Here is a 14,063-nt window from a genome sequence, read left to right on the forward strand (position 1 = left end):
TTTGTGGGATGGCGGACTCTCCAGTTTCGGGGGCCGGATCATCCGCGGTACTGACTTTATGTTGTGGTAGATGTCCGGTCTTAAAGACCGAACTGTTTTGTGAAAGACTAGACCATCCGGCCTTAGAGGCTGAACTGTCTGTGACCAAGGACTTATTCATTTTGTGTGTACTCATCATTTAAACTTTATTTAGGATTTAGCCGATTCTCCATCGGCTCTAGCATTACAGGAATGAAACCCTTCTTATCTATACTTATGAACTAATAATCAGAAAAATCTACTCCTGTGAGACAGGTAGCAGTCTCATAGGTCCAAAGTACAGGGGCATCTGCCACAGCGATATAGGCCGATGCATCGGCATGTACTTGTTCTACATTGTCGCCTACCCATTGTAGTAACATTTGATGTAACGTAAAAGGTACACATTGGTTAGCATGAATCCAATCCCTACCTAGGATTAGACTGCAATTTTCCTTCTGCATCAGCGAAGAAGAATGCAGCAGCGAGGGTCTTAGTCCTGATGGTTAATTCAACGGACGTGACTCCCCTGGCTTTGATCGAACTATCAGTCCCAACACCACTAAGGGTCATGTTGGTCTTGACAAGTTCGTCATCTTGTTTACCTAATTTTCTGTACAATGAATAAGGCATTAGATTTACAGCCGCCCCCATCCACCAACATTTTAGCAATCGGTATCCCATTGATATGACCGTGCATGAAGAGCGCCTTTAAATGATTCATCGATTCCTTTGGTTTAGTGAAGGAGGCCTCTTTAGGACCAAAGTCAAACTGAGCAACAACAGGTTCACCGTCACCGACAATAGTACAATCGACGAAAAATGTGATAACATTTATGTCCATACCTGTGTGCTCTGCAGAAGCTTCGTAGTCGACCAGGTCTTCTCCTAGTAGGTCCTCCTCCTCCATGGGCGTCGTCACGTCGTTAGAGGTGTCCTAGCGCAGTGCAGACGACCCGGACTCCGGGGTCGGACGGTCCGCGCCTTGTGCAGATGGCCCGGCCTTTCCAGCTAGGTTGTCTGCCATACGTGTAGTGGCTACACAATTGTTGTTTTATTTTCTATTTTGTGGTCGTTTGCTTTTCATCAACAACCTTTGGTCTCCATTTCTTTTGTGGTGGGGGTATTGTGGATGTGTATCATTGAATATCTTTTCCGCCTCCTTTTCTTGGTTCTGTTTTGCTCTCAGGCGCTGTAATTTTTGCTTTTGGGACCGTGTCAATCCCGATAGGCACCATCGGAGCATGGAGTATTTAGGATCGACTATTTTGATGGTAGCCGCATCGTATTTTTTGTTTGTGTTGGTCGATTCGCCAAAAGTCACTGGCCCTTCATTATTTTCCTGTATGACGACATCTGTTGTACCTATTTTGATGATGTCGTTTTTTGTCGTTCTTTTGGTTGTTGTAGGTATGTGCCCCCTGCTAGACTGGTCAGCCTTTGCGGCCGAGTGGTCCAACAATCTTGCTGGGCTGGTGCCTGGTGACCGGATTGAATGACGCTCAATCGGTCTTGTACTGGAGGTGTCAACCTGCTGAATACGGATGTTTGGGGTGCCCCAAGCGGGGTATTGTGGCATCCCAAATGGATATGATGGCATACTCCACATTTGATTCGAGGTATATGGTGGTGGTATGTATGTATATGGATATGGCATAGGTAGATATGGGGGTGGAGGTGACCATGGAGGTATGTTAGGCCTCAACTGGACAGTATGACCTTCCATTTTTTCCCGATTGGTGAGGTGGTCCAATCGGTCTTACTTGCTGTTGCTTCTGAATGGGTGAGCGAGGTCGCTTCGCTGGACGGTCACTGGGGCCGGCCTTCTTTTTCACATATTTGGACAGTAAATGATCGAAGGTCGGTCCGGGTTTGACCAGCTGACCAGCTGCTTTAAATGTATTTGTTTTCCACGTACCTATCTCTGGTCGTCGTGGTTTGAATGTACGTGCTTGTTGCGGGTCCTGAGTGTAACCGGACCGTCTGCTGGAATGTTTCAGACCGTCCAGAGAAGCTTCGGACCATCCGCGTCTGGATGCCATACCATCTGTGATGCGCAGCACGGGTTCCCGTGCCTGTCCCCTTGTATGTGCTTGCCCCCAGTGCCGAAGGTTGTGATGGTCACCTTCAGGGTTTCCCCTCCATCAGGAGTCTTTTCCGCCACTACTTTCCTGCAAGAAACTTTATTACTTTCATCGGCCTTTCGTGCGTTACCGATGATGACTTCTTTGCCCTTTTCCTTATCGGCTGTGCTGGGCCGAATTAGGACCTTTTTGCCCTCGAAGTCGATCATGTTCATTGGAAAAGGCTCTGTGTCTACCTGCATTTCCTGAAATTTCAATCGTCTTTCGTTAATGGCCGATTGAATCTGTCGATGGAATACATTATAATCATTAGTGGCATGATAAAATGAGTTATGCCACTTGCAGTATGCACGATGTTTTAGTTCGTCGGTGGATGGAACAATATGATTTATTTCAATGTTGCCATTTTTGAGTAATTCATCGAATATCTTGTCACATTTGCCAACATTAAATGTAAATTTAACCTCCTCTTGCCGTTTCTTTTCAACTGGCTGCGAGGAGGAACAAGTCGACGATTTGGCCTGCTTTGGCCAAACCATTTCAGCAACATACACTTTTGTTGATTCGTCGTCCGAGTTACTTTGGTCGCACTCTACTATATGAACATTGTGACGAATGATTTTAGTAGTCTCTTTGCTTTGGCTTTCACAGGCTAAAGCTCTCTGGTGTAATGGTGCTAGCATGAAAAATTGAATTCATTCTAATCTTTCCTTTAAATAATATCGTAATCCATTAAAAGTGAATCCTGCTAACTGTTTTTTTTGCCAAATGAATCTGAAAGCATCGGTTTCTCGTATCCCGGAATCTCCGGATGCAATCATTGATCAATTCGTCATTCGCTTGTCGCAGGGCCACTAAGTCTACTAAATCTAACTCATAGTCACCGGAGAAAAAATGATCATGGAATTGTTGTTCTAAATCCCCCCATGACACAACAGAATTAGGAGGTAATGTGGTGTACCATGCGAACACCATTCCTATCAACGATAACGAAAATAAACGCACGCGGAAAGCTTCTGTGTCGGCCAATTCTCCTTGTTGTGCTAAAATTGGCCTATGTGTTCACATGTGATTTTTTCTTGGTCACCAGAAAATTTTGCGAATTCGGGTATCCTAGTTCCCTGTGGGTATGAGTGGTGATCAAATCAGCTGTCATAAGGTCTCCGATATGATTGCCCCCTAAGGATCATGCTTACTCCGAGTTTATCTCGGAACGCCCCGACTATTTCTTCCCTCACTATATCAATAGCAGCCGATGGGAGACCACCGACCTTTGTCCCATCATAGGTGGGGTTGTCTGGACACTAGTTTTTGTCTTCTCCCCCACTGATTTGAGTTATGTGGTGCACTATTATTTGCCCTATATGGTTCATAGGATTGACCATTCCTTTCCGGCCTTCTAGGCGGGACCGGAAAGTATTCGCCCCCATGGGCTTGGGATTCTGTATTAATAGGCTAGTGCATCGTATATTGCGATGGGAAGTGCTGCTGGGACGGGTGAGGATTTAGGTAACGATCTTCCTCCAACATCTCTATGGCGGACCGTCCGATCGGATACACGGACCATCCGATCGGATATGCGGACCGTCCGTGATCATATGCGGACGATCTGTCTGGGTGGTTTACGGTTTGTGTGACATGTGGTGGCTCGGACGCATATCTTGATAACTCATTAAAAATAGGACCGGCCATTGCTGGCCCGGACGGTCCACGCTCACGTGCGGACGGTTCGGACATGTGCAGATTGGCTAATTTACTGTCGATTTGTGGTTGCTCAAGGTACGCGTTCATCGACGTCCCATAAAGGGGTTGTGCCTGGTCGTGACAACCTGTAGCCGATGAATTACGTGTATTTCCCCCAATTCAACCTCGTGTGAAGGAAAATTTGCAACAGTGGATTTATCAAACGCACGTACTATCCTTTTATAATCCTTTTGTATACCCCCTACGTTATGTTGCATTTATTCTCGTTGTTCATCTATGTAAGCTTTAAGAGATTGGAGCTCGTTGATGTTACTTACATTGGGGATATCCGGTGTGGGTCGGAGCGAAGCCGGATCAGTCGTCCGTTGCCGAACGACCTTGTTGTTCCTGTCTACCTTGAAGTTGGCCAGGAATTTCGCCTTCGCTTCTTGGATCAGCTGCTCCTTGTGCTCCTCGAACTGGAGCTGTTCGTCAGCGGGCAAGGTCTCCCAAGTCGGCTCTATAATATTGCTGGGGGAGATGTCAGAGCTATCCCTTGAACCGGCCATTAAGAACCGATTTGATGAGTCTATATGTGCTGTCCCCAGCGGAGTCGCCAAAAGTGTGTTGGTGACTTTTTCGGGCGCCAATCACTAAACAAGAACCGCGATGGTGATCTCTGCACAGGAGCGGACGGTCCACGACCTGGCGCAGGGCTTAGGTTTTCCTGCCTGACAGCCGGATGGTCCACACACTGGGGCCGGACGGTCCGCGCGTGCGCAGGGACGACGGAAGTCACCGGCGTCGCCTGGATCTTGCTCCCGGGAGGGACCCCGTCGGGGAGGAGAGATCCTAGGTGTTGTCTAGGCTCGGTAGGCCGACCTAGACTCCTCTAATCGACGTAGAGTCAAATAGAAGCGGAGAATTTGGAGATTGGAAGACTAAACTAAAACTAGACTAGAACTACTCCTAAGATAAAACATAAATTGTATTGATTGTAGTTTCGATTGATTATTCTAAATCGACCGTATTCCTCTGTTTTTATAGAGGAGGGGGGTTGGACCCGTTACAAACAAACTCCCCAAGCTAATTCCGTGAATTTCGTCAACAAACACAACAAGAAACTCGGAAAACTAATCTGTTCTGCGCGCGCGGACCGTCCGGCCCACAGACACGGACCATCTGGTGGCTCAATTTGGTGCCCAACACACACGTAAAATTCTTACAAAAGCAACCGCATACCAATAACTAGCAGATCAACAAGACCATCAACACATCATCAAAACATACCAAATAATAAAAGATATTCATATGCCTAGTACACTATACACACGCATAAACATTATATTAATATAAAAACAGAATTTATAAAATAACTGTTAATAGACCCCATCCTAGCAAGAGGGGGGTTGTACTGACTACGACTTTGCGTGTTCAAGTATAAACAGTGTCTACATCTATGAATTATAAAATATTTGAATTTATAACAATAAAATACTGGTGACTAACTATACTAACGCAACAAACCACTAACATTGTCCCCACTGAAAAATATCAGAAGCGAACTCTAGAGAGCCCCTGCTTCTGCTTTGTTAGATTGTATCCCAAGAAAAAAGAGTAAAGCCGACCTTCTTGGGCCGCAAGACGACCCGCGGAACCGTCTAACCAGTAGTACCCAATACCCACGCTGCCACGCACAAACACTCGCATCTCCTACCGCGGTTTTGATCGAGAGGACGGCCAGCCAGCCAGCCTTAAACCCTACCCGCCCAAACCCACACGACTCACGACCATGGCCGCCGCCGCCGCCGCTAAGGCAGCGGCCGCGGCCGTCTCCGCGGGGGCCGCCTTTGTGCTCTCCTCCGAGCGGGCCCACGCCGACGGGGGCGGCTCCACCTTCCGCTTCCCCGGCTTCTACTCCTCCGCCCCCTCCCCGGCCCCGGCCCCGGCCCCTGCCCCCGCCGCGCCGCCGCCTCAGGAGTCCAATGCCCCGGAGGAGGCGCCGAAGGTTTCGACTCAGCACCCTCGCACTAGTGCGGCGGGCTTCGATCCCGCGCCGCTGGAGCGTGGGGTGGAGGCGATTAACAAGCTCAAGCAGGCGTCGGACCCCAAAAAGGTGGTCATCTTTTTAGTGCCTTTCTCGTCGGTTATTTATCTTATTTCGTCCTACGGAGTGTTTTTGTGACTGGGGGCTGTTTTCACTCGTGGTTGTGCAGCTGTTCGAGTTTATGAAGAAGCAGGAGGAGACTCACCAGCAGGAAATAGCTGCGAAGAAACTCGAGTTGCAGAAGGCACTGGCCGAGATCGAGCTTGTGAGACATCTCTCATCCCATCACTGTTGGCTTGTACGAAGGAATTAGCACTTACTCTAACTAACTTAATAGCTACAAAGCATTTTAGTCCCAAGCTCATCTCGTCTGGGGTAAGCAGTAATGAGCCATTTTGGAGAACTACTGCGTGAAAAATGTATAGTTTCGAGTTTTAAGATTACAAATGATGATTCTATGCCCTCCTGGAAACTCCAAAATGAGCAACACTAGGTCATAATTGCCATGGATACAGGACCTTCGGTCATGTGCTTCCATAGTGTTTGCATTCCCATTGTTGACTGGTTTTATTCTATGCTGCAGTTAACAAACTGCTTTATATAATTCTATATTCTTGAAATCCTGAATTGTCTGCCCATATTGTACAGACCGTGACCTTCTTGGCTGTCTGCAACACAGATGTTGGTGTGCAATGTAATCAACATACAACATCTTAGATTTACTTATTCATTACTGCTCCTATTTTTGCAGTATTGTACAAGTCTGTCAGAATGCTATTGATTAACTTGAACCGAGTTTATGCCTGTGCATTGGTTCTATTACACATTAAGTACTTCAGATCATGTCACCCTTATTTATTCATTGAATAGTGTGGATCTGTGATGAAGGGATTGGTAAATTGATGTTTACGGTTGCATAATTTCTCCAGTCACAAGTGTCACTTTGCACACTTATAGCCCCCATAGTTTTTCCAAGACAAGTCTCTTAATCTTATTATTTTTATATTCATTTGACTGACCTATGTATTTGTAAAGATATTTGGTGAAAATGAAAGAGTTTTGCAGCAAGCATGTGAGATGAGGGGTTTTATACTTCTATAACATTTGTATAAATTGTTTAATTCTCATAATAAACACTGTCATGTTAAATACTTCCTCCATTCTACTCCCTTTGTTCCAAAATATAAGATGTTTTGACATTTCTAGATACATCACTCTTACTGGGTACCGAGACTAGACGTAGTGTATATCCAAGTGCATAGCAAAAACTGTGTATCTAGAAAAGCCAAAACGTCTTATACTTTGGAACAGAGGGAGTAAATTGTAAGTCGTTCTGGCTTTTCTAGGTACATAGATTTTGCTATGCACCTAGATATATCTTAATACATGGTGAAAGCTATGTATCTAGAGAAGCTAGAACAACTTAAAATTTGGAATTAGAATGGAGAGAGTATACTTATGCTTTGCTAAGTCATTAAGTATACTGTGCTCAAATTTATTTTTTAACATGAGCCATTTTGTAGGAGCAAAAACGGGTGGATTTTGAAGAAAGGAAAAAACTTGATCAACAACGAGCTAAAATTAAGTCGCAGATGGCTCAATACGAGGATGAGCTAAAAAGGAAGCGACTGCAGGCTGAACATGAGGCGCAGAGGTTAAGGAACCAGGAGCTTGTGAAGATGCAAGAGGAATCTGGGATTAGGCTAGAGCAGATCAGGCGGGCGACTGAGGAGCAAATCCAGGAACAACGGAGACAGACAGAGAGACATAGGGCTGATCTAGAGCAGGCGACCATTTCAAAGAAAGCCATGGCAGAGGCGGAGGGGAGAATACTAGTAACAAGGCAAACTGAAGATGTGAAGAGACGATTGATTTTGGAGGAGATAAATGCTGACAGAGAGAAGTGGATCCAAGTGATAAATACAACATTTGAGCATATAGGAGGTATGCCTTACTAAGTGACTAGTTCTTTATTGGACCTTTTTCTGCAGTTCTCTTAAGCTATTTTTAATGGTTTTTGTCAAATAACTTGGGCGACTTGATAAAACTTCCAAAGTTATTACTTGTAATTAAAACTGGTATTTATATGTGTACCAGCACAATGTTACTTTACTCAAACTGTTTACTCCTATATTGTATCCAACCTAGGGATGTTAGGGGACTAAAACAAGCTCGACCTATGGGGGTATGAGCGCCTCCACAGCATGACCAATAAGAAGACTTTCTCACCAGGTCGAGAAAACACCCGAACCCTGGGTCCACCCTTACACAGCGGAATCCATTGCCCAAGTGAGAATTGGGCCATGCCATAGACCTATGCTTTGGTTTATGGGGCGGACGAGGGGATTTTTTTAACCTTAGACTGAAATGCTCTCCCTGTGGAATTTAACCCAAGACCTGAGGCATGCTACTCGACGTCCTAACCACTCGGCTAGGCGCCCTTCCGCAGATGTTAGGGGTCTTTATATGCTTATTATATTATGGAACTTCAGTGGTGAGTGGTGACATATAAAACTTTGTGACACCTTTTTTGTGTGATATCTTCTTTCCCTTTTTCCCCAGGTGGTTTGCGAACGATATTAACCGACCAAAATAAGCTAGTGGTAGCAGTTGGAGGGGTAACAGCACTTGCTGCAGGGATATACACAACAAGGTAAAGTTCATGGTGGACTTTGTTTCAATTTCCGGTTTTAGTTGTGGTTCACTCACAGACTCACTGCAACTCCACTGTTTCTTAATCTGCATTGGAGCTCAAAGTTGCTGAATTAAACTGCTGCTGTGTATCCACCTCTCAGCTTTTAAACTCAATGATGAATAAGAAACCATTTGGGGTGCTAGAGTCACATCTTATGCAATTTATGGGTTTGAATTCTAGGAGTAGTCACAGTATGAGTAGTTGCTCTATTTCTTCTAAATTTGCCCCTTTGTTTGCTTTGGATGATTCCTATATCTACCACATTTTATTTCAAGACCAATGCATTTATTTCAAATGATGCATGAGGAATCTGCACAAATGAACATAAGCTTTCTGTTGATTTTTTTGGAGGTAGTTTTTTCCACACTTTATTCATGCACTAAAAACTTAACTTTTTTGCTTGATGTCCTTACATAGATTCACCGTTCACGTATTTTTCCCAGGGAGGGTGCAAGAGTAGTCTGGGGCTATGTTGATCGTATCCTGGGTCAGCCATCACTGATAAGGGAGTCATCACGTGGGAAATATCCCTGGTCTGGTTTCCTCTCACGTGCTACAAGTACCCTGACTAGCAAACTGAAGAATGGAAGCAACCTAGGGAAGGACAGAAATGGGTTTGGTGATGTTATTCTAAATCCTTCTCTCCAGAAGAGAGTGAAGCAGCTTGCTAATGCCACGGCCAATACAAAACTTCATCAAGCTCCTTTCAGGAACATGCTTTTCTATGGGCCTCCTGGCACAGGGAAAACCATGGCAGCACGAGAACTTGCTCGCAATTCTGTATGTTTTATAGACCATACCTATGTCAGCATCAATAAAAATGTTTGAAATGCTACTGTCCCACTAATGTTGTCGCCACTTACAGGGATTAGATTATGCACTAATGACTGGTGGAGATGTTGCACCATTGGGATCACAAGCAGTCACCAAGATTCATCAGTTGTTTGACTGGGCGAAGAAATCTAACAGGGGTTTGCTTCTCTTCATAGATGAAGCAGATGCTTTCTTGTGCGAGTAAGTGCAAACAAAATCTTCAGACACTTTTCTTGTTTGGACTTCCATGACACCATTTGAATTTTCAGCATCATAGCATGGAGTCCAGAAATTTTCTGTTGCTAGCATAGCCGTATTTTCGTGATTACCAAGAGAGTTCAAATCTACCGTGTTGACTTATGATGCTATTAAGTCAATTCATCTAGCACAAATGATTTTGCAATAGAAATGTGCGGCTCTATAACTATAACTAATCACCAACTGTTCGGTGACTTGAAATGTATAGAGAGGGGCAGTTAAGCAGTGAAATTATTAAGTACATTATTAAGAACACTACAATTTGCAATAGAAATTTAGTATTCTGTAGTAGAAGTGTATTGCATCAATTATTTTCTGCCATTGTTCTATTTTGAGTGTGCAAAGATCCAATTATATTTCAGTTGTGTTTTGTCTCCCTTAGCTTGCAAATTGTAGTGTTGTGACATCTCAGATTGTTTTTTTGTACCCTGCAGACGGAACAAAACTTACATGAGTGAAGCTCAAAGGAGTGCCCTGAATGCTCTCCTCTTCCGCACAGGTGACCAATCCAAGGACATTGTCCTTGCACTTGCCACCAACAGACCCGGTGATCTTGACTCTGCTGTTGCTGACCGTATTGATGAGGTCCTGGAATTTCCCCTGCCTGGGGAAGATGAGCGATTCAAGCTCCTGAAGCTATATCTGGACAAGTACATAATCAAAGCTGGTGACAAACATGAGAAGAGCTGGCTCCAGTTCTTCCGTCGCCAGCCCCAGAAGATTGAGGTGAAAGGCATCACTGATGACCTGATCCGGGAGGCGGCATCCAGGACCCAGGGCTTCTCTGGAAGAGAGATAGCGAAGATGATGGCAAGCGTCCAGGCCGCTGTCTATGGGAGCAAGGACTGCGAGCTCACCCCAGGCCTGTTCCGTGAGGTTGTGGACTACAAGGTCGCTGAGCACAAGCAGCGGAGAAGATTAGCCGGTGAGGAGCCAAAGCAGGATGCCTAGTTTACCAATTTTTTTGATTCACCCCCATTTTGCCGTGGGATGTACTGTGTTTCCCCCCCGGGATAGATTGCTTCATCGGGCAGGCGTTTTGCATGCCCCGTGTTATTCTTTTGTTCCATTTGCCTTACCAGGTTGGTCTAAGGTGGTAGGCGATGGTAACTTTTTTGGTATAAGAGATGAGGGTTGCATGTGGCATGTGATGGAAACTTTGGCGACAGGTCACACACACACCCAGCAAGCTGGCCCCGTTTTGATGCATTATACTGTTTGGTCAGTCTTCTATCTTCTTACTGATGCTCGTCATAAAATAGTCTGATTTACTGACAATAATCGACAGTGAGCCAGTGGCTATAATGGTGTTGGCATTGTTTTGCAGCTCTTGTAGATGTGTCGTACCTACTGATGCTCGTCACAATAAGTTAGAACCTTTAAATAATTTTAGTTAAAAAAACAAATATAAATAGAGTCCGATCCTAATCTAATTTGATCTTTATAAAGTTTATAGTGTAAAATTAAAATCTAGAGTCTATAGTACCGCTCTGCCCGTGAATGAATTGAGCAGTTCCATTCACCCATCTTCGCTGGTGCGCGACAATGTCCTGCGCCGTCGATACCTACAAGTGACATTCTCTCACAGTAAAAATGTTCGTCCGCTGTGCCTCAACTCGAGTCGTCCCACTGTTGGCGATCCGGCATTATCATCTGTCACAACCGCCCGGACCTAACCTGTCGCCACCGTCTCCTGCTCCAGTCGCCAGGCATGTCATGCATGGCATGGCCCACGATCCCGGTGAGGCCGACGGCACCGCAGCTGCGGCTGTCGGCGGTAGCGGCAAATCTACGGGCAAGCGAATTGAGATTTGATAGATAAGTAGCAACCACTGCCTACCCGTAACAAATTTTCCAGTTCATTTTGCACTTGACAACTTGGCGTCACATTCAGAGCTGCATGCTCGCACTCAACAGTGCAAAAGTTACAACACAAAACCAAGTGTTTCAGTTTCAGTAACCATAACTGCCTCCGACAAGTGCGAGACAATTTCCCCAAAACGCTTTCACTCGTATTTATAGATACAATCCAGACAAAAGATCTGTTGCGTAGTTCCAATTCTTTTCAGACATACTGTAAGGTTTGCTGTGCTCAGATCAGCTCGTGGCAAACGCAGTTTAGTTACAATGTGCTGGCGACGCCCAACTCGAGCTCATTCAGCAGAGCCACGGCTCCCGGAGACGTCGCACTCGTCAAGCAGCGCTAGGATGTTGTGCTCGGGCGCGCTTACGGAGGGCAGTATGGCGCGCCTTGGAACTGCAGATCGTGACCTAGCGCTGCTACCGTCAGGCTCCAGCTGCGACCCTTCCTTCACGACCGGCAAGTCTGTTCTCACCCTCGTGCTGACTGAAGACATTTTCTCCTTCCATATCCTCCCGTCCTAGCATCCATCGGACCATCAACCGATCAAACCGATAAGGGAACAAGTAAAGACTGGAATAGCTGATGCTTTACTGCTAAGGAAACGTCGAACTTGAAGCATATACAAGACCAGACTGTCAAGATGAGACCTAGCAGTTAAGTCTGCAGCACAAGAAAGATTTCTAATATGGTCTGCATTTGATACTGAAAACACCACATATCCTCCTATCCTAGCATCATCCATCGATCAGTTTACGCAACAATAAGTTCAAGCATCGAGTAACTAATTCTGTAACACAACACAAGGAAGTTTACTAGAATGGTTTAACATCACATTCTGCAGCACAAGAAAGTTTCCTGATACCGTTTAATACTGAACGATGCAAGAAAAGAAAGTTAATCGCCTTGTCAATAAATTGATATTCTAGAGCCATTTTTCTATAAACCACTGGAACTGAGAGGATGGCTTACGTGCAGTATAGACGGCTCAGGAAGCGGGCATTTCACTGGCTCATCAAGATTGATAGGTTCCACGGGGCGCTCCACTGGCTTGAACTCAACACCAACCTCGATGCCATGGGGGCTCTCCGCAGGAACAGCTGCCGCTGGGTCAGATTCTCCTGTACTTATGTTGGGGGCCAGCGTCTCGACAGCCTCCTGCAGGATGAAAGCAGATTTCCCACAAATTAGGCCAGACTTGATCACAGTAAGGTCATTACTTCTGATGCTTGGCTTTAGCCAATCTACTTTCCCCAATTTTCGAGCCGCAAGACCATCCAAATTCAATCGAATGACAAAAAAAAAAAAGATAACATAAAAGATAACAAAAAAATGGCAACCTACAACTACAACCATGCCGATCAAAGAATCGGAAGAGGAACTAAAAAGGCAAGGTACCGAGTCTCGGAGACAGCAGAATCCACCCATGAACAAATAGGAGGGGGGCAAATGAAACCAGCTCAAATCTGACCCTTGCACGCCTTGTAGAAGCTAAGCTAACCTACTGTTGACCTGATATGCTGGTTATAAACAAGCAGACCCTTTCTTGGAGTTGGGGAAGTAAACTACAGCAGAAACGACACGGAAGTACAAAGTGGGCATAGTAGGGGAAGGAGAAAGAGGGGGAAGAGATAACTCACGGCCACGCTCTTGGAGCGGCGGTGGGCGCCGGCGGAGAACCTGGAGAAGATCCCGACCATCGTCTCTTCGCCCCCCCTGCTCTGGCTCCAAGCTTTCTCGGGGTTGAACGAAGCTGCCCGCTTTTCTTGTCTACACAGCACTGATCGATGTAGGAGTAGCAGTGATTGACCTGTCCGGCTCTCCGAATGGTTTTATTAGATCTCTCTTTTTTCTGCTTTTTTAGTAAGCTGATTATTAATTAGTTGTTGGGGTCGTGCTTCGGTACGCCGAAGGTCTCACACGAAGAAGCAGCTTCGGCTAAAGTCGTTTCTAAGAGATGGCCGAAGGTCCCTTTTCATAGAGTTTCGGCGTTTTAAACCGACATAGAGGCAGAATGACCTTTTTATACATGTATGTCCGAGTCAATGTTGTAAACTTCCGCAAGGGGCATAATTGTAATTCGTCACAGGCTGCGACTTGTGTCTATAAATAGGTGAACAGTACCTCTGTACTGTTCATGCGAACCTGCTTTTTGCCTTCGCATCACATTCGTATTTTTTGCCTTCCGCAAGACCGAAGGTACATTTGTACTTCAAAGTCATTTATATTCATTAATACAAGTAGAGATAATTCTATGATAATATCCACATGTTTATTTCATGATTTATGTGAATGCTTTATTCTTCGTTGTTATGCTTACGAAGGTATGTTCTTTGTAACCTTCGTCCGAGATGCTATATATCCCGAAGGGATATATCGTTATGAAGGACGAAGGACCTTAATACTTAACATTTTCCGTGTTGCCTTGTTCTTAATTCGAAGCATTTGAGAACAAGTCCCCAACATTGGCGCCCACCTCCGGTGAACTCACTTCCACTTCGAGTTTTTTGAACACCTTCGGAAGCTATAGACCCTCGCTATGGCGCCGAAGAAAGCTTCAGCGACTGGGGCTGCAGCACCGCAACCGCTGGACCCCAACCAGCT

General features: G+C 45.4%; 2 protein-coding genes across 3 annotated transcripts; one reads left to right on the top strand and one right to left on the bottom strand.

The window, feature by feature from the left end:
• The first annotated feature begins 5,608 nt into the window (after nt 1-5,608).
• Nucleotides 5,609-10,809, top strand: LOC100501892 (P-loop containing nucleoside triphosphate hydrolase superfamily protein). Its single transcript, NM_001196531.1, has 7 exons — nt 5,609-5,901; nt 6,002-6,097; nt 7,356-7,776; nt 8,395-8,485; nt 8,971-9,307; nt 9,393-9,541; nt 10,033-10,809. Exons 2-7 carry the CDS (start codon nt 6,014-6,016, stop codon nt 10,547-10,549), a joined length of 1,599 nt encoding a protein of 532 aa, NP_001183460.1. The 5' UTR covers nt 5,609-5,901; nt 6,002-6,013; the 3' UTR covers nt 10,550-10,809.
• A 632-nt stretch (nt 10,810-11,441) lies between these two features.
• On the bottom strand, nt 11,442-13,246 carry LOC100279453 (uncharacterized). 2 transcript variants are annotated; one of them, XM_020553273.3, is made up of 3 exons: nt 12,858-13,056; nt 12,432-12,617; nt 11,442-11,979 (listed from the first exon to the last, which is right to left on the bottom strand). In XM_020553273.3, exons 1-3 carry the CDS (start codon nt 12,885-12,887, stop codon nt 11,752-11,754), a joined length of 444 nt encoding a protein of 147 aa, XP_020408862.1. In that variant the 5' UTR covers nt 12,888-13,056; the 3' UTR covers nt 11,442-11,751.
• Nucleotides 13,247-14,063: the final 817 nt, after the last annotated feature.

This window comes from Zea mays, chromosome 5 (genome assembly GCF_902167145.1).
Source record: "Zea mays cultivar B73 chromosome 5, Zm-B73-REFERENCE-NAM-5.0, whole genome shotgun sequence".
Classification (NCBI taxonomy): domain Eukaryota; kingdom Viridiplantae; phylum Streptophyta; class Magnoliopsida; order Poales; family Poaceae; genus Zea; species Zea mays.

What these genes read in the sequence shown, in the direction of transcription:
- LOC100501892 (NM_001196531.1), top strand. Translation starts at nt 6,014, where the DNA reads ATGAAGAAGCAGGAGGAGACTCACCAGCAGGAAATAGCTGCGAAGAAA. An exon ending in CACTGGCCGAGATCGAGCTT is followed by an intron (nt 6,098 to 7,355) that starts GTGAGACATCTC and finishes GCCATTTTGTAG; the next exon opens with GAGCAAAAACGGGTGGATTT. An exon ending in GCAGGGATATACACAACAAG is followed by an intron (nt 8,486 to 8,970) that starts GTAAAGTTCATG and finishes TATTTTTCCCAG; the next exon opens with GGAGGGTGCAAGAGTAGTCT.
- LOC100279453 (XM_020553273.3), bottom strand. Translation starts at nt 12,887, where the DNA reads ATGGGTGGATTCTGCTGTCTCCGAGACTCG. An exon ending in TCTGCTGTCTCCGAGACTCG is followed by an intron (nt 12,618 to 12,857) that starts GTACCTTGCCTT and finishes TTCATCCTGCAG; the next exon opens with GAGGCTGTCGAGACGCTGGC. An exon ending in CTGAGCCGTCTATACTGCAC is followed by an intron (nt 11,980 to 12,431) that starts GTAAGCCATCCT and finishes GATGGATGCTAG; the next exon opens with GACGGGAGGATATGGAAGGA.